Here is a 24,762-nt window from a genome sequence, read left to right on the forward strand (position 1 = left end):
GCAATTGCTATATTCTAAGACCTATAACCACTTCAATTTATGCTTCAGGTAACCCAATGAAAGAAGAAAATGAAAGGCATTAAGAAAAGTCTTACAGAAGAATATCTATACTTGGACTTTTCTCACCAAAAAGAAGGGTGCATCTTTCCTTTTCATACATCTATAACTTTATTTTTGTTATCATACTGTGACTGCAAAATCTTCAAAGTTTGCTTAGTCCTCACTGGAGAAAGCACAGGCATTTCACTACTTAAAAATGTACTGTCTGAGGATGTTGAAATACAGATTATTTCAAGGCAAGAGCTTCCACCAATAGTCCAGAATTGCTGTTTACCTGCAGTAGTAGAAAGACCAGACAATTTCTGTAGAGCAGGACTTGCTGTTGTTCTGAGACACATAATTCAGAAATCATATGAAGCAGACCCCTCAAAGAAGGAAATTTTGGAACTTCTGGGTTTTAAGAAGACTTGCTTGAAAGCCTGTGCTGAAGTAAGTATAATGTCTCTTTTCTGTTATTTAAAGCCATAAGTGACAACACATTCACTTGAATATTTATTTGAACTTTCTGTTGGAAAATAAAATTTAATTTACTTAAAAAAAACTACAGGGCTTCCCTGGTGGTGCAGTGGTTGAGAGTCCGCCTGCCGATTCAGGGGACGCGGGTTCGTGCCCCGGTCCGGGAAGATCCCACATGCCGCAGAGCGGCTGGGCCCGTGAGCCATGGCCGCTGAGCCTGCGCGTCCGGAGCTTGTGCTCCGCAACGGAAGAGGCCACAACAGTGGGAGGCCCGCGTACCGCAAAAACAACAACAACAACAAAAAAAACTACAGTAACCAATGAAAGAGTTAAAATGGCCCTTCACGTATACCGATATTTCAGCGCAGTATTGGAAGATAAGAATTTAAGATTTAATTTATGAGGTTTAGAGACATTATTTTTAGGGAAAGATTTCTCTTTTTTTTTTTTTTTTTTTTTTTTACTTTTTAATTACTCTGAGGATTTTTAAAGGGGATTTTACATATGAACAGGAGCTCAAAGTAGCAGTGTTTCAGAACCGAGCTTTTTTAGCGGGAGTGTACTTTAAAGGCTTTGGGAAGTGAGGATTTATTCGGTAAGTGGACACAGGAGAATAGCATATGTTCGAGATACAGGAATGCTGAACCTCCATTGTTTAATGTTACCACTTCTGAAGCACTGTAATGTCTCTTGATAGAGCGTAAAAGCCTAACCCAGAGATGGTTTAGCTCAAGACTTAAATTCTCTAAACCAGTCTTATTTCCCAATAGAAAGTTATTTTTCTTCAAGCTACGTTGAAAGTAAAGAATCCTTTCATTTCTTGTTTTGTTTTGCAGGTTAGTCAGTGGACCAGGCTATGCGAACTTACCATCCCTTTAGCTATTGAGAATTTTCTCAAAGAACCTTCTGACCAGCCCCCAACTATCCCTGCGGAAATACTAGAGCTTGAGAAGAAGCTTAGTGAGCCCGTTAGGGTACATAATGATGACAAACTCCGGCGGCAGAAGCTGAAGCAGCAGAAGGCTGCTGGGGTTAGGCCTTCCCTTGCTAAGGAAGAAATGAAGAGCAAGGTCCATAGACAGGAAACATCTGAAGAGGTGGACTCTTCATCGGCGAGCCTGGAACTGAGAGTGGCATTTTCAAAGCTCACAGTACATGAGGAACCAGCTCCTGCCAACAGGGAGCCTGCTCACGTTAGAAAAGCGAAAGCTTCTGACCTTCCACCTCTGGACCATGTGTTTGTAGAAGGCCTGTACTTCACTTTGGCAGATATTGTGCTCTTGCCCTGTATCCATCATTTTTTGGTAAGGTTTATCAGGAGTGGATACATTGCTGTATGTTTCAGTCTATAAACTGCCCAGGTTTGAGTCCCTGTTTCATTTCTTAATACCATTATGCTCCTGGGCAAGTTATTAATATCTGTCTCCGTTTTCTTATATGCAAAATAGAAATGATAATAGTGCCCATCTAACAGGATCAGTGTGAGGAATAAATGACAATTTGTGTAAAGTGTGAACGATGTTTGGCACATAGTTGCTTTCAATACATGTTAGTAATTATTATGACTTTTAGTTCTGAGTTGCTAAAACATTAGCATTTGTTATGATTATTAATTTTAAAATGCTGTGGTGATCACCTTCTAATACTAGAGGCTCCAGTATTAAAATACTAAAAACTCTTGTCAGCTATATTTTATAATTATGTAGTCTCTTCAAATGCTAATTTCATTATGTTAGATATTTTTAAATCAGAAATATTTTACCCTCATCTCTGTTATGTTACATAGCTGGCAGTACTATTCAATGCTGTAGGAGATTATATATGTAAAGTTTCCTTTTTCAGTTCAGGTACACATACATGTATATATGTGTGTGTGTACATATATATACATATTTATATACATACATATATAAATGTATGTATGTATTTTTTTTCTGTCTATGGAGGGAAAAAGGACAAGGTAAAAGTAGTATCAGAGTGAACATGGGAAGCTAGAGCTCTCTGCAGCTTTCCAGTTGGTTTTCCAGAACTGCATTTTTCTCACTTTGAAGCATTTCACCCTTTCCCTTACTAAGGAATCAGATATCAGATTTCATTTTGATTATATATCACCAACACTTCAGGCATCTCTACTGACAGATGAGAAAAGATTTCTAACGAAAATCTATATATTTGGGGACCAGGCTTCACTAATAAGTTAGGTGGCATTAATCAATTGGCATTTTCTTAGAGAACATTTCTCATTTCTTTAAAATGTAAACGAGAAAAGATTAGAAACCAAAATAACTTCAGAATCAAAGGATGTGAGAACAAGAGATCTAGGAATCATTTAGATGTTGATTAAGTATTGTAAATGTCATGTGTATTCATATTGTCCATGGGCCTGGGTGGGGAGAAAAACGTAGATTTTTTCTTTTTCGTAGTCAAACGATTTCTAAATTCTCTTGTCCCTGACTCGCCCCAGTCCCCCACCTCTGCTGTTACTACCGACTTCAATCATTAGAGCAGTCATTTGGTGCATATTAGGAAATACTGTTGGTATTCATGGCTTCTTGGTCTCCTTGGATAACTATTTGTTCCTAATTTCATGAAAATCGAATCAAAGCAGCACAACCATTAATTCATTCATTTGAGAAATTTATTGAAAGCCTCCTGTATATGTCATGCCCTGTTGTATGCACTAGGAATACAGTGATGAACAAGACAGAAATGGTCCCAGCCCTTATGGAGTTAATATTCTAATAGAAATAGAAAAATAGGGAAGATAGAAATGAACACGTAGACAAATAAATAATACATATTTAAATAATGGTAAGTGCTACAAAGAAAATCAAACAAGGTGATAGAGAAGACTTGATTATTTGCTTTCAAAGGCAACAAAACATAAAAAATTGGATTCACCTGCATAAAGGTTATTTTTAGATCATTATCCAGACATCTATCTTCAGCTAAATTGCATTTAATTTTAGCTTAATTTAAAATACTGTTTACCTGATGAGGATCAATTGAGGTGGAGGTGTTCCTAATTGAGAGGATTTTTTTCCCCCTTCAATCAGGTGGGACATCAGCCTGACCACTGCTGAGTAAGTCTACCTAATATTGATACAACTAAGGAACTCTGTCTTCATCTCAGTTTAAAATAGCAGAAAACTTTTTTATTACATGTATTCTATGATTAAATTCTTCTGTTTCGACATTATGTAAACTAATTCTCTAAATATTTTCCTTTGTTTGTTTGTATTTTTCCTAGATCATCACATTTTCTTTCAGGAGTTAATCTTTCTTTGCTAAAGCTTTGGTGTTATTTCTCTTGTATTTATTTTCCTCTTGTAAGTCATCTTGGGTTACGAAGCAGCCATTTCAGTTCAGATGGTGGCTATGAAGCTGAGCCTTTATACTTGTATTAACACACCATTGAGGTGATGGAGTAGTGGTCCAAATGATCAGAATTAAGATCAAGTTCATGATCAGGAATGAAGTTCAAGTTACTAGGTTTGGATCAGAAACATGGAGTTGAATCTAGGGCCAAAGTATTTAGCCACAGGAATAAGATAAGAATATGAAAGAGCAGTCAATTTTGCTAATTCAAGGTTTGGTATACCAGAGGTCAAAATTAGAAGAGTTAGGGAAAATACTGAGTTTTGCTAAACAGAATAAAGCCAAATATGCAAAACAACAGCAGGGAGAGAGGCTAAGGTGTTATATCTAAACCTCTGCTCCAAGCTTCTCTTCCTTTTCATAGGATGTTAGTTTGCAAAGTTAACCACTGATAGCCCAACAGTTCTTCCTGGAAGGTGCCTGATAAAATCCTCTCCTCTGGAAAGTTTCAGGAATGGATTAAAAAAGAATAAATTAAAGTGCATCTTATGATTCCCCCCTCCCTTTATTTGCTAGAACCTTCTAGTACACAGAATAGGAAGCAGATGGGAGAAATAACAATGAATAACCATACTAAGGCAAAATCTTGCTTCTCTCTGATACCAGAAAATTTTATAGTTATTTTTAAGTTACTGCTACTAAACAGGTACACTTTGATAGAACTATTTAAAAGATTATTCTACTCCTGGAAGACAGAGAAGTTGACATTTTATGAAATATTTTTGTAATTTGAATATTTATGATTTAACTTAATACATTTTAACTTCTAATGCTTTGAATTTAGTTTTTTAAAAGTATGACGTGTTTATTACTAAAGTAAAATCATTGTAGAAATTGATTTTTGAGCAAAAATACCTATGTTAAGTACCTCTTTCACTGTTCCCATTGGCATAAAATTGAGAATAAAATGGGAATCTCACTACTGGATGGCATATTGCAAAAATTATGGATGCCGTAGTTAATTTATATTTTCCATCCCCTGTCCTATTCCTTAGGTCCTTAAGAATTTTCATTTTTAACTCACCAGTTCTAGATGGTAAGAAAAGACCCTGAACTGGGATTAAATTTCCATTTAGACAGGTTGTTTATTATTTTTTATACTGCTTACACTGCTCACCTAAACATTTGTTGGTTATGATGTGTTTTTGAAAGGGTAGACATGACTGAGGAAATGACATAAAAGAATTACAAAATACTTTATATAATAAGTGATTGGAAAGTAATGCAGAGGAGGAGATCTTTTGGATAGGTGTAATATCTTGCTTCTCTTTTTATTCATACAAGTTTTTCTGCCTCTTGCTATAATTAAATACAAAGCCACTAGGATTTCAGTTTGTGGTCTTATAGCAATTTTTTACCAATATTTTGAGAATAAATTATTTTCTTGTCCTTAAGTAACTCTGGTATTTATAATATTTTGATCTTATCAGCCAGGTAACATCTTTTACAAATCATTTCTTAGGAACAAATTTAATTTTCATTTCACACATTTAACATTAGCCTCATCCATAAATATATCTTCTCAAGTGTAATTAATGAATGTGGTGCCGTACCTCCTGAGCTGTCTGGATATTAGCAGAGCAGCCTGGCATATTGATTAAATGGGATGACCTGTCATGCAGAGTAGAACTCCTCAAATTTTTTAAACATGAATTATTGTTGTTTAATCACAACTTATTTTCAAAAGGAGGGAAAGATGTCATATGCGTCTAACAAGTAAGAATAAATCACTACCAAAGGGAGTAAAGGAAAGGTGAGGAAATGAGAAATTTCTTATTTGATTAATTTATCATGGCTTAAAGCTCAATTCCCATAGCACATAATCTGTTTCCAGACAATTAAGTATTTTGTTGAGAATTAGAAACTTTTTGGCTCCCAGAGTACCATTTAGACAGTATTTTTCAAACTTTTTTACTTTTCACAGTAAATAATGCATTTTACAAGGTGACTGAACATACAAAAACAAATATACATCTTTATATTATATATATGAATATAGATATATATAAACAGAAAATAACCCACCTTACTACATGCTATGTACTCTGATATTTTCTATTTAATTTCATTAAAAAAATTTTTTTAATTGATTTTTAAATCTCCTAATGGGTTGTAAGCAGCAGTTTGAAAAACACTAATTTAGGGGATTATTCTTTGAGGTCAATAAATGGTTTCTTGATCATTTGTTCATTCACCCAGTATTTTTTGCAAGGCAGTGTTTTAAGCGCTTGTAGTATACAAAGAGAATTAGACATAAACCCTGTTCTTATAATCAATTCTTATTTAACCTTAAAGTCCAGTTAAAATAGACTATATATATGTGTGAAATTTTTCATTAATTTTCGTCCTTTCTGGCTCCTGTTTTGGCACTGATTATTGCTAGATACATTTGTAGAGATTTTCTGTGACTTGACCTTTTCATTTTATCTGTTCGTAAGTCATAATCTGTTTGTAACATTATAACTGTTTCTATGGAAACAACATTCAGTTCTCACAAAGAAGCAAGAACATTCTAATTTTTAAAGAAATTGAAGTTTGGTGGTGGTGCTGGAGAGAAAGCATCTGACCAAGAGAAAATAAACATATTAATTTACATCAGGGGTAATGGTTTCAAATGCTTCTAATTTGAATAAATAAAAGCCTTACTTTAAATGCTGCATCATAATAAACAGAAACAAACTACTGATAAATGCAACTACATGGATGGATCTCAAAATCATATTGCTAAGTGAAAAAAGGCACATTTTGTGATTCCATTTAAATATGTGAAATTTTAGAAAAGACAGAGTTATACACATGAAAAGCAGATCATAGATTGCCTACAACTGACTGTGGAGCAGAGACTGATTGCAAATGGTCACAAGGGAACTTTTTGGTGTGACGTTGAGTGTAATGGTACTGGATTATGGTGGTGGTTGTGCAACTGTATAAATTTACTAAAACTCATTCTTTAAATGTGTGAGTTTTATGGTATGTAAAGTTACCTCAATCAGCTCTTATAACAAACAAAAATTATATAATAATGTGTTTTGTTCTTTGTAATTGCCTAGGTAATTATCTGCAAGAAACTTTCTGAAAAGCTGGTAGAATTTCCACTGCTGGCTGCCTGGTACCAGAGAATTCAGGAAGTGCCAAGAGTAAAAACAACAGCTTCTCAGTGTGGGATCCAATTTCTCAATTTACCAGAATTACAGACCACCTCGAATGAACAGCAACCAAGCTTAGATGAGGTCCCATGTGCAGAGGAGCAAAATGATCCTTCATTTATAGGAGGACCAAGACCCACTATGACTAAGTTAATGGTAATTAAATTGTTTTTATTAAAATTTTGTTTGAAAGATTTCATGTGATAAAGTTGCTGAGCATTTTACCCCAACTTGTATAACATTTTTGTTTTTACATTTTATAAATTTTATTTATATCTCTCTTGACCAATGAATATTTCTGCTAGTCTTTGGATTTAAGTGAAATATAGTAAATTGAAGATTTTTAATATTATGTGTCTTTGGAGCCAAACAAGTCAGAATATATATTTTTAAGAGTATTTTTCTCAGAATTTTTTGTTTTTATATTCGAGACACCAAAGTCATATCACACCTGGTCAAGTTTATTGTCTTAACCGATGTTTTTCTGTTGCAAGGAACTGGTTTCTCAGTTTCTTAATTTTGAGGTGATGATTTGAATTAAAGAAATATGAAGATGATTATCTCAATATATTTTCCAAGGTTTTGTCTAAATTTAAGATTTTTGAATTCTTTGAATTCTGTTTTTACTTTATTCTTTGATTTTATGACTTTTTATGTAATAAGAGCACATGATTTATTTTTCTCTCTTCGCAGCATAATTTGTTTCTAATAGTACTAAGTGTAAAAGTTTTCACCAATAGGCTTTCTTTTCTCTATCATTCAAAACAATCTGCGAAAATGTTTTGCTTTTAACTTAGACTGTTTGAAGATTTATTCGAATAGAAAATTCATGAAGTAATTTGAGCTAGTCATCTGAGTTGTATTGGAAAGAAAATCATTGTATTTTTCAACTTGGGTTAGGAAGTATTTGAGTTCTATAGTTAACAGAAAGTTTGCTGATTTAGAAAAGCAGAAGATATTAGTAGTGACACCAGCCCCTTATATCTTCAGCTAAGCTTTGTTAGCCTAGTGATGAAACAATGAAACAGATGGTACAGTTGATTATAGAAGATATCAAAGCAGGTCCAAAGTTTGATGTGTCTTGATCAGATGGTTATACTGCTCAGCGATCTCTCTTTTACCTCCTGAGTGTTTTTTAAAAAATAATTGTCAGGAGAGTACTCTTGTATTAAAATACTAATTTTAAAAATTTCAACAAACCAAAAATCTGTACTTTTATTTTAATTCATACTTATGCAGTCTTGAAAAAAAGATTGGTAATTCAAACTTTTCTACCTGTGCTTTTCCAGCAATAAAATGACATTAGGAAAGACATTTGCATTTGATACATTTTAAAATATCTATAAAAAAGAGGGCCTCCCTGGTGGCGCAGTGGTTGAGAGTCCGCCTGCCGATGCAGGGGATACGGGTTCGTGCCCCGGTCTGGGAGGATCCCATATGCCGCGGAGCGGCTGGGCCCGTGAGCCATGGCCGCTGAGCCTGCGCATCCGGATCCTGTGCTCCGCAACGGGAGAGGCCACAACAGTGAGAGGCCCGCGTACGGCAAAAAAAAAAAAAAAAAAAAGAGACAGGTGGGGCTTCCCTGGTGGCGCAGTGGTTGAGAGCCCGCCTGCCGGTGCGGGGGACACGGGTTCGTTCCCAGGTCCGGGAAGATCCCACATGCCACGGAGCGGCTGGGCCCGTGAGCCATGGCCCCTGAGCCTGCGCGTCCGGAGCCTGTGCTCCACAACAGTGAGAGGCCCACGTACCGCAAAATAAAATAAAATAAAATAAAAAGACAGGTGACTAGAATTTAAATTCAGAAAAAAGTTAATAAACAATTGTACAGTAGAAACTAACACAACATTGTAAAACAACTATACCCCAATTTAAAAAAATAAATAAAATACATATGGACAATAAAAAATTATAAAAATAAGCCCTTTTGTAATAATATAAAAAATATAAAGGAATCCTGAATTTTTAATTTACAGGGGATATGTTAGTTCAGGTCCTCAAGAAGCAAACTCCAAGATGGGGTTAGATGGGCAAGAGGTATACTGAGGGGAACATCTGTGAGGGAAAGTGGGGAGGGAGCCAGAGGAGGCTGCGGGAGCCTTCAGAACGCTGTGCAGTTTTGATCCCTGTGCGTGAAAATGGGAAAGGAAGGAAGGTTGGATCAGAAAAGTCAGACTTCAGTGCAGTTCTAAGAAAGTTTTGTCAAGCTAGTGGGGAATCCTTGAGCCTGAGTCATCTGTCAGAGAGTTCCATATTTCTCAAAAATGGTCTGCCACTCAGTCTCTGAGCCCGAGACTCTCAGTCATTGGCTTGGGAACAGTCCATGGGAAGGCTATACTAGAGACCAGGTGACTTGGGTTCTAGTCCCAGCTTGTAGTCAAGCTAACATTCTTACCTTCAGTAAGTCACTTAACCATAGGGTCTCAATTTCTCCTTTTATAAATTAGGAGAGTGTAGTACACACTTTGTACAAGTCATTTCTGATTTTAAATTTTACGATTGTATAAAAGTTGACTAGGACATCACATCTGCAATTTTATAAGAACGGAATGTTCAAATCTAAAAAGTTATCATTTCAATTTTCATGTAATTCTAACTTGATAGTGTATATTGGATACAATACATTTTCTTTTTTTTTTTCTTTTTCACTTTTCCAACCTTATTAAAGAAGTTCACCATAGTAACATTTTCCTTTTTAATAGGGCATTGTTTTTGCTACTTACATGTTTCTCTATTGTCATATATTTGAAAGACAATATTATATCAAATCAACATATTCTATGAATGTATTAATTTTTTTATACTGTAACTTCTCATTTCTGTATAGTCAGGTTTTTTTTGTTGTTTTTTTGTGTTTGCTTTTTTTTTTTTTTCTTTTTTGCCAATTGCAGTGAGGACACATGAAATTGGCCCTAAGCAGATGTGTAAAGTAGGAAAGTTTTTCTTAGGAACGCTCACATCTCGCCTTTCTTTCCTTCTGTTTTCTTATGCACAATCTTGCCTCCAAAATCTCCCTTATTCTCTAGAGGTTTTAAATTTATGTATCCAGTCAAAAAATGTACATGTGTCTACTAAACACCAGACATTGTTCTGAATGTTGGATGTATGAAGAACAAATTGGACTGCCTTCATGGAGCTTACATTCTGGTGGGGGAGGTAAATAAAGAAAAACCACAAATAAATGTATAACATATTAGGTATTGATAAATGCTATAAAAAAATAATGTGGGATGAGGGGGGTGCAGATGATTGAGGTCAGGATCATTTTTTAGATAAGGTGGTCAGGAAGGCTTATCTGACTAGGTGAAGACATTGAGCAAATGACCTGAATGAACATTTGAAGATTTGGATGAAGTGTTCTAAGAGGATCCAGCTAGTAAGAAGACCCTGAGCAAATCTACAGAGACGGAAAGTGGATCAGTAGCTGCCTAGAGCAGGGAGCTTTGGGGAGAGAATGGAGAGTGTCTGCTAATGGGTATGGGACACCTTTTTGAGGTGATGAAAATGTTCTCAAATTAGATAGTGGTGATTCACAGCTGTGAATATTTTAAAAACCATTGTATTGTATGCTGTAAAGGGACAGATTTTTATGGCATAGAAATTATATCTCAATATAGTTGTATTTTATGGAAGACTCTAAGTTAGGAATAAGTGTGGTGAAATGAGGAATAGTGGGAAGTTCAATATGGCTAGACTAAGGGAGATAGGAGAGAGGTAGATGATGTCAGAGAGATGTGTTTATCTTTCTGGAGGGGGTAAGTACTCTAGACCTCTATACTTGTAGCTATAGCTCTACCCCAACAAAAGAATTTTTGTACTGTTTCCTTTGGCACTGAAATTCAGCTAGTTTTCATAATGGAAAGTAATCTCACGATCTAACCGATACAAAGGGGCTAATGATAGATTTTCAAGGATTTTTCTTTTGAATAGGATATTCCCTCAGATAAAAAAATTTCCTGAACCATGGATATCTATCCTGTAGGCTGTGGACACAGAATGTGATTGGAAAGGTTCTGGGAATCCATGTGTATGCCATGCCACTGTCTGTAGATCAAATAAATAAATGTATAACTTTTTTTTTTTTTTTTTTTTTTTTTTTTTTTTTTTTTTTTTTGCTGTACGCGGGCCTCTCACTGCTGTGGCCTCTCCCGTTGCGGAGCACAGGCTCCGGACACACAGGCCCCGCGGCCATGGCTCGCGGGCCCAGCCGCTCCGCGACACGTGGGATCCTCCGGGATCGGGGCACGAACCCGCGTCCCCTGCATCGGCAGGCGGACTCCCAACCACTGCGCCACCAGGGAGGCCCTAAATGTATAACTTTTAACATGAGGAAGGAACCTGAGAATTGTTTTATATATGGAAGAGGGATGATCATTTTTTTAAATGGTGGAAAAAAAAATGTTGGGAACCATTTGGTTAAAACAAAGGGATCCTTTTCTAGAGACTTTGTAGATACTTGTAAAAGACTAGTATGGATGATATTTGGGGGTGAGTGTTAAAGTAGGGACTTTTTGATTCTGTGAATATAGCTCCTAGGCTGTGGCAATTTTTGTATAATCCAAGACAGAACTTGATGGACATATACAGAGTAAGTTTTGATTATGTGGATTGTTTTTGACAAAACTTTTATTCTCAGGTGACATTTCTCTTTGACACACAATATTTCTAAGTAGCTTATTACTTCTGTGTCACTTCAGGTAATAATTTAAATAGGAAATTTAATAATAATTTAATAGGAAAGTAACCATGCTATTAAGAAACTCAACATATATTTCTTATGTAACTAACTATTTTGAGGAATACTTGATGATTATTAAAATCTGTGTCCCTCCTTGCCAGTGTAAAAAATAGAAATTTGGTCTTCTAGAACATAACAGGATTTTATTAATTTATTAATTTGGAAAGGGCCTATCTCCTTTTCTAGGAAAAAGGCATTGAAGTGATGTTTTCTCCCCACCCTTGCCCTACTTGGACCCTTGATTGGGATACTCTTCCTGCAGCAGTGAGCCCAAAGGAAGGTAAGGTTGTTTTTTTTTTTTTATCCTTTAAATTTTACTCATAATCTGGATACCCTCTTCAGATCCATCTTCTAGTTCTCTAGTTCTCTCTTTGTCTATATCTAATATTCTGATCATACTATCCACTGAGTTTTCATTTTATTTTTATTACAAAATTTTACGGATACACATTGCTCTGATTTAATATTTCTCATATTTTCCTACACTGGTTCATCTGTTCCTTTTTTTTTCTTTGCTGAAGTATTTTGAAGCCTATCCCAGATAACACATCATACTATAGTACACACATCTAAAAAATATTGACATCTTAAATAATCACGTCATTATCACGCTTTATAAGAATCAACAAAAATTCCTTCATCATCTAATAACCAGTTCATAATCATTTCCAATTGTTTAAAATATTGTTTGAAAAAATATTTTGATAGTTAGATTTTTAGTTAAATAATATTTTTATTGCTAAAAACTATATTTGTTTTGATAATAAACTTTTCCTTGTTCATGTTTCAGTTTCCTCTTTTTATAATTGTTTAAACATAGTGATTTTATATTCTGTATTTATTATTTCTAATAGCTGATGTCCATAGAGGTCTAATTCTGCTGTTTATTGTTTCTGTTGACTTCACTGCTGGTGTCTCATATCCCTATTAGTTCTGTAATTTTAGATTATAAATTGATTTTATGGATTATTTAAATCTTGGAATCTTGTGGGGCCTGGGATAGGAATGAATTCCCATAGAAAGGATTTATGTTTGTTTATGCCAGACATCTTAAAGTATTTAACTTAAGGCACTAGAACTTAACATTATTTTTTCAGGTTGAGATTCCTTCAGCCTTTTCTGTCTGGAACTGAGGTTTAAACAGAAAAGTTAACTTTTTTCACCTTCCTTTGCTTTGGGTAGAACTCTTTTTTTTAATGCATTTTTTCATAATGAATATAGCTTTTCAAGGTTTCTGCTTTCATGTAGTGATATTAGTTTCAACTCTCCACCATGCTAGGGATCAAGGACTAGCCTATCTTCTTTGTCTTGCTGTTAAAGCCTAGATCTCTATTGTCAGCAAATACCCTCCAGGGAGCTATAGTGTCAGTTCAAGATTATTATACTACTTTTTAGTTCCTTTCCCCCTTTTTAAGGCCCTATGGATTTTCCTTGCTCTCAGAAGTCCAGTTAGGCATGTAAAGGATGATTGTTGAATTTTAAATGCCATTTTAGGTATTTTTAGGTGAAGAATTTTTTTTAGCTCAATGTTCTATTTCTTTAATTGTTCATGTATTCTTTAGTTTTATACTAATCCAAATATGTTTTGATTTTTCAAATGTTCTTTGAAATCATTTGCCTTCCTTTTTCATATTCTTCTCTTCTATGATGCTTCCTGATATTGCCTGTATCTTATTACTAATCAATTCTGTTCTGTCAGTCGAGGAAATACTTTAGTATTGTTCCAAAATGGAAGAAGATTATGTTGGATAGTTAAGAACTCTGTTGCGAAGATATTTGTATAAAAATGAAATCTATTTTCTGTCTTTTATTAAATATATAAAAAATAGTCACTAATGAATTTGTTAATGTTTTACTTTAAAATTTTTTTGACATTTTACAAAGCTTAAATGTTTGTTTTTATGTGCCATTAGATTTTCTATACTCTTCAGTTATAGTATAGATTCTGAATGGGTTAAACCTATAATTTACTAAATAAAAGTCATATTTTTATTAATATTTATATTAAAAATTAAAACAGCTTTTAAGTGCCACATGCTTTGCTTTGTCTATAATGTCTACTATGAAGGCAAAATAATATTTTCACTTATTAGTGTGAGGACTCAATTACACCTGCTAACAACTCAAAGTTGACATTAAGCATTCGTGTCTAGTCATTTTACTGGTTAGAAGTGCATATCTAATGGAGCTCATGGAATATATTACTCATTATATCCCTTTAATTGGATCACCTTGTTTTCATAAATATTATGACAAAGATGGAGCTATAACAGCAAGGCTACATGGTGTACTCACATTTCATTTACTGTTTCCTAAATGTTTATAGTCTTGTTAAACTAAGGTAGAATTGTGGCATTTTAGATGTTCTGTTTTCAGTTCTGGCAATTTCAATATTGCATAGTCATAGGATCTTTGTGAAATGAAATTATTCACATAGAGGGGCAGAGGTCACTATGAATGTGTTCTCATGATTTGTGCTCTGGTACTGTCTTTTAGGAGAAATTGAATTGTAATAAGGTATTATTGGTACCTGGTTCATTTGGATATTTCACAGACTGACTCCTTATACTGACTGTATTGAGTTACATCAAGATTGTGGTGCATATTATAAGAATCAGCTTCTTTACCATCAAAGACTATATTATATTAATTCTCATGATGGAGTCTAATATATTTCATAAGCCTGTCTAGTCTCTTATCCTCTGCTCTCACCCATTTCTCTCCCTACATCTTACATAACATCCCCTGAACTTTTTGCTGTTCCTTATACAATCTATATTTACTGTCTCCCTGCCTTCACCGTTATTTTTCCTCCAGCCTTACATAGTCTTCTTTCTTCTTCCCATTCCACTGAAATTATAATCATCTTTTAAGGATTAACTCAAATGCTGCTTCCTTCATTAAGCCTTCTTCATGGATTATGGAGTCAGCCTGCCTGAGTTTGAAACTTGGGCTACTAGCTAGCTAGGTAACCTGTGGCCAGATTCTCTACTGAGAATGTCTGAATTCTCTGTTTTCTCACCTGGCAATTCTCTGTACCTCAATGGCCTCATCTGTAGAATGGGGATAATAATACTACCTACCTCATAAGATTGTTAGTACATTCAATGAATTAATATATAAAACAGTACAGTGCCTAACTATAAATAGTAAATGTTAAATAATACTAATATAGTAGTCAGTCTGTAGTAGTCAGTAGTCAATCATTTTCTCCCAACATTCCTTTAGTACTTTCTTATACTTCATTTCGATACTTATAGAATACTTCTGTTATACTAGTTTACATGCATGTTTTCCTTCTCCAATAAACTGTGAGCTCTTTAAATATAGGACTCCTGTGGATAGATAGGTCCTCAATAATTTTTTATTAAATTGAATTGGATTGAGACTATATATCCTTTTTTTAACTTCCCAAGTTTCTACTTAAACCATGCAACATTTTTGTCTCATATAGATTTAAAAGGCTAAAATAATTGGGATTATTTAGTTTTAAGAAAACAGAACTGAATATTTAATTTACATTATCATTCTTATAGTTGTCATTGTTAATATTATTATTACATATCTTTAAATGGACTTTTGAGGAGTAAGTTGCAGACGTCATGACTCTTCACTTCTAAATACTTAACTGTCTCCTTTAAGAACAAGAACATTTTCTTATATAGCCATATTACAATGATCAAAATAGGATATTTAATTCAGTACATACTACTGTCTACTATTCAGTTCAGTAGATGGTAGTACATTTAGTTGTCATGTCTCTTTAATTTCCTTTAATGTGAAACAGTTTCTCAGCCTTTCTTTGTCTTTTATACCGTGATCTTTTTTGAAGAGTTCAGGCCAGTTTTTTATAGAATATTTCTCAGTATGGATTTGTCTGATGTTTCCTCATGATTAGATTAAAGTTACGCATTTTGGGCAGGAACAACACAGAAACGATGTTGTGTCCTTCTCGGTGCCTCATTATCAGGAGGCATATTATGTCTGTTTGGGCCCAGTGATGTTAACTTTAATCATTTGGTTAAGGTGGGGTCTGCCAGGTGTCTCTACTCTAATGTTACTATTTTGCTCTACTGAATTAATAAGTAGTTCATGGGGAGATATTCCAGACTACATAATAACTTGTTTCTTTTCAAACTTTCACTCACCAATTTATATTCGTTGGATGCTTTCTTGCTTGTGATAGTTGCAAAATAGTGATTTTTCAACTCATTCATATTCTATATTTATTAGTTGCCACTCTACTGTAAGAAAGTCTTCTTTCTCCTTTTTGTCTTTCTTCCCTTCTTTCTTTCTTTCTTTCTTTCTTTCTTTCTTTTCCTTCCTTCTTTTGACTCATGAATTTTTGTTTTATTAAATACGTTATAATACATCACTGTCATTATTTATTTCAGTGCTCAAGTTGTCCCAGGTTGTAGGTGCCTTCAAGCTGGCTCCTGATCCTTTGGAAATGCCCCAATCATTCTATGATCATGTCCTTAATTTCTGGCATAACAAAATAATTACAGGCTCATTTTGTCATTTCCCTGCCTCAGCCATAGAATCAACTGTTTCTCCAAGGAGCCCTTGTTTCTTTTAGTAGAGAATAGTATTTAGAAACTAAGATTTGGGCACTAGGTACGCTCATTGCTAACAGTATTGCTTCTAGGTTCTCTTGGTAGAGAGATGTATATATAGACAGATTCATTAGGAAATAGCTGTATGTATACATACATCTACATACACACACATACATAATCATACACATCAATATCTACTATATCTATATATCTATGTCTATTATCTACATATATTGAAAATCATGAGTTTATGCTGATACCTCTAATTCCAATCCAATACCACAAGATTTTTCCTAGTTTTTCTGAATTCAGTATCTGTATCTACCTTTTCCAACAGTAAAAATTATAGCACCGAACATCACCTATGTATTTGCTCATTTGTTCAGTCCTAGAATATATGGACAGTAATTTAAGAGTTGCTTTACCCATATCTCTGTGAAAAATACACCTACTAAGTTGAGTTCCAATTTGTTTGCAGTTATTTTCATCTTTGAATTGAGGGTACCTATTGTTTGTACCTATTGACTGTCTCATCAAAGTGATGGTAGAGACCTAGTCTCTTGTTGACCAGGGTCAAGACCTGCTCTGTGATGCAGGCCACCTTCATCCTGGCTTCTGCAGCCAGATCCTGGGGGAGAGACACCATGTGTGATGACATCCAGCCCTGAGCCCACTTCGACCTTCTCCTCCCAAGGAGCACCCACCACTAGTACACAAATGAGAAAAGCCGCCATCTTGGAAAGTCAGAGAATCACACTCTTGCCGACACTGACCCTGGAATGGTTCAGCAATGGGCAGGACAGGGGACAGGAAGATGAAGCAGACGTTCACATCCAAGTCCAGCAGGACAGACACACTTGTATAAAAGGGATACTAATGCCAGGGTGCACCGTGAGAGGGGTATGAGGTGCTGAGGGAGGAGAAATTCCATCTCGGGCCGGGGAAGACTTCCAGGACGTGTTTCCAGGTCCTAAAGGATGAAGCCCAAGCTCCTTAGCCAGCCACGGCCCTTCAGACGTGGCCCCATGTACTCCCCAGAATCCCTCACCAGTGGGCTACTGCAGAAGCCCTAACTGGGCATGCTCAAAGGCTGACTCTGGCCTGCAGAAGGTCAATTTGGCCCACAGTTAGTTTTTTTTTCCTCAATAAATTATCAAAGCTTAAAAAAAAATTTAATTAATCATGTCCCCTGATAGAAAATCTTCAACCAACATTTCCCTGCACTGAGAAGATCCAGGCAATTTCATGTTCTCTACTACCCGTTGTCCTCAAATACCTGTGATTTCTTACTCTAATGAACTAGGATAAATACTGTGAGCCTGAAGACTCATTTTGTTAAGTCCAGAGACACCTTCTGTTCTTGACCTTTGAATTTTTGCCCTCTGAGTATGAAAGAAAGAATGGTATAGTCTTTTGCCTTAAGACCTAAAATAGAGCTGCTCTAAGTCACTCAATCAATATTTCCCTATGGCCTTTCTGTTCTCCAGTAGTTTTTACGTGGCTGGTTCCTGTATTAGGAGTGGCTCCTAGTCCCTAATAACCACATCAATCATATAGAAGGGAGGAGAGTCAGAAGCATAACCTTATAGAAGAGAAAGGCAATAAGAAGATAGTTGCTTAGGTGTTGTACCACTTATAATCTCTTTTCTTCTTTTTTTTAAAAACATATTTATTGGAGTATAATTGCCTTACAATGTTCTGTTAGTTTCTGCTGTATCACAAAGTGAATCAGTTATACATATACATATATCCCCATATACCCTCCCTCTTGCGTCTCCCTCCCACCCTCCCTATCCCACCCTGTCTAGGTGGTCACAAAGCACCGAGCTGACCCCCTGTGCTAGGCAGCTGCTTCCCACTAGCTATCTATTTGGTAGTGTGTATATGTCCATGCCACTCTCTCACTTCGTCCCAGCTTACCCTTCCCCCTCCCCGTGTCCTCAAGTGCATTCTCTACGTCTACATCTTTATTCCTGTCCTGCCCCTAGGTTCATCAGAACCACTTTTTTTTTTAGATTCTGTATATGTGTTAGCGTATGGTATTTGTTTTCCTCTTTCTGACTTCACTCTGTAAGACAGACTCTAGATCCATTCACCTCACTACAAATAACTCAATTTCGTTTCTTTTTATGGCTGAGTAATATTCCATTGTATATATATGCCACATCTTTATCCATTCAACTGTCGATGGACACTTAGGTTGCTTCCATGTCCTGGCTATTGTAAATAGTGCTGCAATGAACATTGTGGTACATGTCTGTTTTTGAATTATGGTTTTCTCAGGGTATATGCCCAGTAGTGGGATTGCTGGGTCATATGGTAGTGCTATTTTTAGTTTTTTAAGGAACCTCCATACTGTTCTCCATAGTGGCTGTATCAATTTACATTCCGACAAACAGTGCAGGAGGGTTCCCTTTTCTTCACACGCTCTCCAGCATTTACTGTTTGTAGATTTTGTATTTTTTTCAGTACGCGGGCCTCTCACTGTTGTGGCCTCTCCCGTTGCTGAGCACAGGATCCGGACGCGCAGGCTCAGCGGCCATGGCTCACGGGCCAAGCCGCACTGTGGCATGTGGGATCCTCGCAGACTGGGGCACGAACCCGCGTCACCTGCATCAGCAGGCGGACACTCAACCACTGCGCCAAACAGGAAGCCCCTGTTTGTAGATTTTTTGATGATGGCCATTCTGACTGGTGTGAGGTGATACCTCATTGTAGTTTTGGTTTGCATTTCTCCAGTGATTAGTGATGTTGAGCATCCTTTCATGTGATTGTTGTCAATCTGTATATCTTCTTTGGGCAAATATCTATTTAGGTCTTCTGCCCATTTTTGGATTGGTTTGTTTGTTTTTTTCATATTGAGCTGCATGAGCTGCTTGTAAATTTTGGAGATTAATCTTTTGTCAGTTCTTTCATTTGCAAATATTTTCTCCCATTCTGAGGGTTGTCCTTTCATCTTGTTTATGGTTTCCTTTGCTGTGCAAGAGCTTTTAAGTTTCATTAGGTCCCATTTGTTTATTTTTGTTTTTATTTCCATTTCCCTAGGAGGTGGGTCCAAAAGGATCTTGCTGTGATTTATGTCATAGAGTGTTCTGCCTATGTTTTCCTTTAAGAGTTTGATGGTGTATGGCCTTACATTTAGGTCTTTAATCCATGTTGAGTTTATTTTTGTGTATGGTGTTAGGAAGTGTTCTAATTTCATTCTTTTACATGTAGGTGTCCAGTGTTCCCAGCACCACTTCTTGAAGAGTCTGTCTTTTCTCCAGTATATATTCTTGCCTCCTTTATCACAGATAAGGTGACCATATGTGTATGGGTTTATCTCTGGGCTTTCTATTCTGTTCCATTGATCTATCTTTCTGTTTTTGTTCCAGTACCATACTGTCTTGATTGCTGTAGCTTTGTAGTATAGTCTGAAGTCAGGGAACCTGATTCCTCCACCTCCATTTTTCTTTCTCAGGATTGCTTTATCTTTAGCATTTGTTGCAAAGCTGGTTTGGTGGTGCTGAATTCCCTTAACTTTTGCTTGTCTGTAAAGGTTTTCATTTCTCTGTCAAATCTGAATGAGATCCTTGCTGGGTAGAGTAATCTTGGTTGTAGGTTTTTCCCTTTCATCACTTTAAATATGTCTTGCCACTCCCTTCTGGCTTGCAGAGTTTCTGCTGAAAGATCAGCTGCTAACCTTATGGGGATTCCCTTGTATGTTATTTGTTGCTTTTCCCTTGCTGCTTTTAATATTTTTTCTTCGTATTTAATTTTTGGAAGTTTGATTAATATGTGTCTTGGCATGTTTCTCTTTGGATTTATCCTGTATGGGACTCTCTGTGCTCCCTGGACTTGATTGACTATTTCATTTCTCATGTTAGGGAAGTTTTCAACTATAATCTCTTCAAATATTTTCTCAGTCCCTTTCTTTTTCTCTTCTTCTTCTGGGACCCCTATAATTCGAATGTTGGTGTGTTTAATTTCGTCCCAGAGGTCTCTGTGACTGTCCTCAGTTCTTTTCATTCTTTTTTCTGTATTCTGCTCTGTGGTAGTTATTTCCACTGTTTTATCTTCCAGGTCACTTATCTGTGCTTCTGTCTCAGTAATTCTGCTATTGATTCCTTCTAGAGAATTTTTAATTTCATTTATTGTGTTGTTCATCATTGTTTGTTTGTTCCTTAGTTCTTCTACATCCTTGTTAAACATGTCTTGTATTTTTTCCATTCTATTTCCAAGATTTTGGATCATCTTTACTATCATTACTCTGAATTCCTTTTCAGGTAGACTGCCTGTTTCCTCTTTGTTTGTTTGGTCTGGTGGGTTTTTACCTTGCTCCTTCATCTGCTTCATATTTCTCTGTCTTCTCGTTTTGTTTAACTTACTGTGTTTGGAGTCTCCTTTTCGCAGGCTGCAGGTTTGTAGTTCCCATTGTTTTTGCTGTCTGCCCCCAGTGGGTAAGGTTGGTTCAGTGGCTTGTGTAGGCTTCCTGGTGGAGGGGACTGGTGCCTGTGTTCTGGTGGGTGGGGCTGGATCTTGTCTTTCTGGTAGGCAGGGCGACGTCCAGTGGTGTGTTTTGGGGTGTCTGTGACCTTAGTATGATTTTAGGCAGCCTCTCTGCTAATGGGTGGGGTTGTGTTCCTGTCTTGATAGTTGTTTGGCATGGGGCGTCCAGCACTGGAGCTTGGTGGCCATTGGGTGGGGCTGGGTCTTAGCATTGAGACCAAGGTCTCTGGGAGAGCTCTTGCTGATTGATATTAAGTGGGGCCAGGAGGTCTCTGGTGGTCCAGTGTCCTGAACTCGGCTCTCCCACCTCGGAGGCTCAGGCCTGAAACCAGGCTGGAGCACCAAGACCCTGTCAGCCACATGGCTCTGGATCACTGTGATGATGGAGGTGCTCAGTACCCTGTACCTGGAGAGGATGCTCCGCCCCCTTAATCTGTTTTATTCTTATATTCAGAGTTCCACTGTCTTCGAAATATGGCCCACTTAGGTATACATAAGGCGTTGGTTTTGCTTTTGAGCCACATGAGAGCACTAACTCCTAGGGATACTGATATAAGGGTGGTATCTAAAAACTTTAAACATAACCACTCATTCACCCTCACCCCCTGCCCCCCAGTTTAGAGTATATACTTATCAGCTGAGATAAAAGAAAATTTTAATGGCAGAGTTTTACTAGAAGGAGGTAGTAAGATCTCACCTTTCAAGAGGGTTTTAAACCTAGTAGATTTCATTTGCTTGGGACAGGTATGTATGAATTCTTAGAACAAGAATTACAAACTGCTATATTTTAATTCCTGATATGTAAGTCACTGATTGAATTTATGGTTCTAAGGGAATGTATCATTTTTCAATCCTAGTGGCAGATTATTCAATTAGTAGTGATATGTTTCTTTTTATCAACCTTTATATACAGCTCTTATAGATGACTGAGGTTTTTAAATTTAAAAGCTTATACTGATGAGGATCATTTATGTAAATACCCATTTTTTCCCCCATTTGTTTTCCATAGAGTATTTGGGGTGTAAAAGAATGATTGATCCTTGACCTTAGGAAAAAATATAAAATAAGACAGTGATACATGATATAACTAGTAAAAGTTGGCCTCAGTGCAAAGTCTCTGCCCTCCCCTGACCTCTTTGTTATATGCTTCTATAAACCAACAGGATCACCCTTTCTTTTTCCAGAAGTGATGAAAGGGAAGGGTGTGGTCAAGGTCTTTGGAGAGAGTTGTATCCAATGTGGAGAATGGAAGGACTAGACTAAACAGAGCCTTTTCCTCTATCAGTGATTCTTAACAAGGTTCTTACCAATGCTAAAGGATATGGTAAATAGCATTATTTATTGCTGTTTGTGCCAGAAGACCAGGGATGCTAAAAGTTCACCATAATGAAGAATTGTCTCATCTGTAATATAAGCATTGCCCTCCTTTGGGGAAAATAAAACATAAAAGTTTGTTTTAGGGTCTCTAATCAGGGTATAAGAATGCTACATTGTCCTAAACCATTGCTTTTCAAACTAGGACATCCACTGGAATCATTTGGATGGCTCGTTAAAACAGATCGCTGGGCCCTACCCCAGAGTCTGAGAACAGGCCCTTAGAATTTTCATTTCTAAAAAGTATCAACTAATGCTGCTTCTGCTGCTTTGGGGACCACAGGGTGTGAAGTTTTACTCCAGGTAACTGGTATAGTGCATGCATGGGCTGCTTTGATTGCCACCAAAGTAAGATGAACAAGACCAAAGTTTTCTAATTTTTTTTTTTTTTACAACCTAAAGAATTATTTTTTGGCCCTTAGCATGGAGTACATCAAATATAAGCATTTGTGCATACCTCTGGACCATCTGGTAGCTATGAAAACTTCTACTTTAAGCCAAATATGCTAGCAAATATAAGTGGAAGTAGAAGTATCTTGATAATGTAAATAAAAGTAACTGTCTCTTTCAAGAAATTTTTTTTTCCTGAAATACTGGTCCTAGATTCTTACGATGAGACTCAAAATTAGCATATTTGTTTTTCTACTTTTAAAAAATTATTCTCCAGTGAGACAATGTAAGGATATAGTCTCCAACACTTTTTTATTTATATTGAATAACTTTAGACTATAAGGCTGTTACATTTTGAACTTTTGGGCACTTAAAATAGTAAAAGCATACCAAGAGAATGAGATCAAAGGTTTTTGGGGGGTTTTTTTCCCCACTTTTCTGGAGAAGAAATTCTCTAACATAAATGTTTTTCATTTCTCTAAGTTATACTTAGCTGTGAAATTCAAAACCTGACCATATTTGACTCAGAATTCTACAAATTTATAACTGTTTTCTCTCCTTTCAAGAGTGAGGTTCTCAACAAGAATTTTGGTGCTTTACCAAAAGTAATACAATCTTGTATTTAAACTGCATTTTAATCTGAAGCTAAAAGCCTCTAAAACATAGTATGTATAAATATAGACAGAATTTATGTTAAATGTTTTAAAATATAACAAAGTTGCAAAGAACAAGTTTGCTCTTTGCTTAGTGGTGCTCTTTTGATTTAGTGCCAAACACGAATACATACTGAGATAGAGATAGAGAGATATATCACATATGTATTATATTATTATATATTATGTATACAAATGATATAAAGCAGACCATGTGTTAAATTCATCTCCTTTTCTAGTAGAAAGTTAGAGTCAGCTAAAGTAATAGTAGAAGGAATTGAAACTGGCAGAGAGATGTATAAATGTTTACTAGGCAAATTCTTCCAATTATTATAGCATTAGATACTCCTTATATAAAAATGGTGGTCTTTTATAAACCACTAATTAATTGTACTTGGTAATCAAGAGAGGTTATACTGTTGGTAGGAATATTTTTATGTAAGTTTGAATGAGTAACCATTAGATGAATGTTTTAATTAAAAAGAATTAACGTACTGTGTTGTGATCTTTATTTGAAAGGAAGGTAATATAAAGAGGTAGAGAACTAGTGGCAAGTTATCTTTATTTTTCAGTGTTACTTTCTTCATGTGGAATTTTAAAAGTTTTAAAGTTTCTTCATGTGAAATGTTAAAAGTTTAAATAAGAAAAAGAGAACTATGTAAAATACACACTTTTGTTATGCAGTTGACCTTTGAAAAACGCAAGGGTAGGGGTGCCAACCCTTCCTGCAGTTGAAAATCTCTGTATAACTTTTAGTCAGCCCTTGGTATACAAGGGTCCTCTCATATTTGCGGTTTTGCATCCACAGATTCAAGCAACCGTGGATTGAGTTAGTACTATTGTATTACTGTGAAAAAAATCCACCTATAAGTGGGCCTGTGCAGTTCAAATCCAAGTTGTTGAAAGATCAACTGTAAATGTGTAATAATAATTCATTGATTTTTATTTATTTAAGCCTTTTTAATTTAAACCTTTAAAAAATGATATACCTGTTAAAATTTCACATGAAGTAGCACTTTAAATAATTTAATCAAATTCTCCTCAAATTTATCTATAGGTTCAATGTAACTTTTATCAAAATCCCAACAAAATTTCTAGTAGATACAGACAAGCTTATTCTAAGTTTTATATGGAAAAAAAGAATTTAGAAAAAAAAATGGTAGAGAGAATCATTCTATTCAATGTTAAGACTTCCTGTATAGCTATGGTAATTGAAGAGGTAGACATCATATAGATCAATAGAACAGAATAGAGAACCTTAAAAGAGGCATAAAAGCAACTCAGTTGTAAGGACAGTCTCTTCAACAAATGTTGCTGGATCAATTGGACATCCATAGGCAAAGAAAATGAATATCAAAATGCATCCCTTATGTAAAAGTTAACTCAAAAAGGATCATAAATTTAAATGTAAAATTTTAAACTATAAAACTTCAGAAGAAAATGTGGAAAAATATAAAAAAACTTTGGGAACTGGGAGTAGAAACAGAATTCTTATACATGACACCAAAAGCACAATCCATAAA

At 35.8% G+C, this 24,762-nt stretch overlaps 1 protein-coding gene across 7 annotated transcripts in view; it reads left to right on the top strand.

The window, feature by feature from the left end:
- Positions 1 to 24,762, top strand: part of GSTCD (glutathione S-transferase C-terminal domain containing) — a 133,679-nt gene that overhangs the window by 15,418 nt on the left and 93,499 nt on the right. For all 7 annotated transcript variants that reach the window (XM_060104490.1, XM_060104472.1, XM_060104457.1 and 4 more), the window contains 4 exons: positions 49 to 489; positions 1,353 to 1,820; positions 6,945 to 7,196; positions 11,962 to 12,055. In XM_060104490.1, coding sequence (XP_059960473.1) covers positions 70 to 489; positions 1,353 to 1,820; positions 6,945 to 7,196; positions 11,962 to 12,055 — 1,234 coding nt within the window. In that variant the 5' untranslated portion in view covers positions 49 to 69. The remainder of the gene's footprint in view (positions 1 to 48; positions 490 to 1,352; positions 1,821 to 6,944; positions 7,197 to 11,961; positions 12,056 to 24,762) is intronic.

This window comes from Mesoplodon densirostris, chromosome 1 (genome assembly GCF_025265405.1).
Source record: "Mesoplodon densirostris isolate mMesDen1 chromosome 1, mMesDen1 primary haplotype, whole genome shotgun sequence".
Taxonomy (NCBI): Eukaryota; Metazoa; Chordata; class Mammalia; order Artiodactyla; family Ziphiidae; genus Mesoplodon; species Mesoplodon densirostris.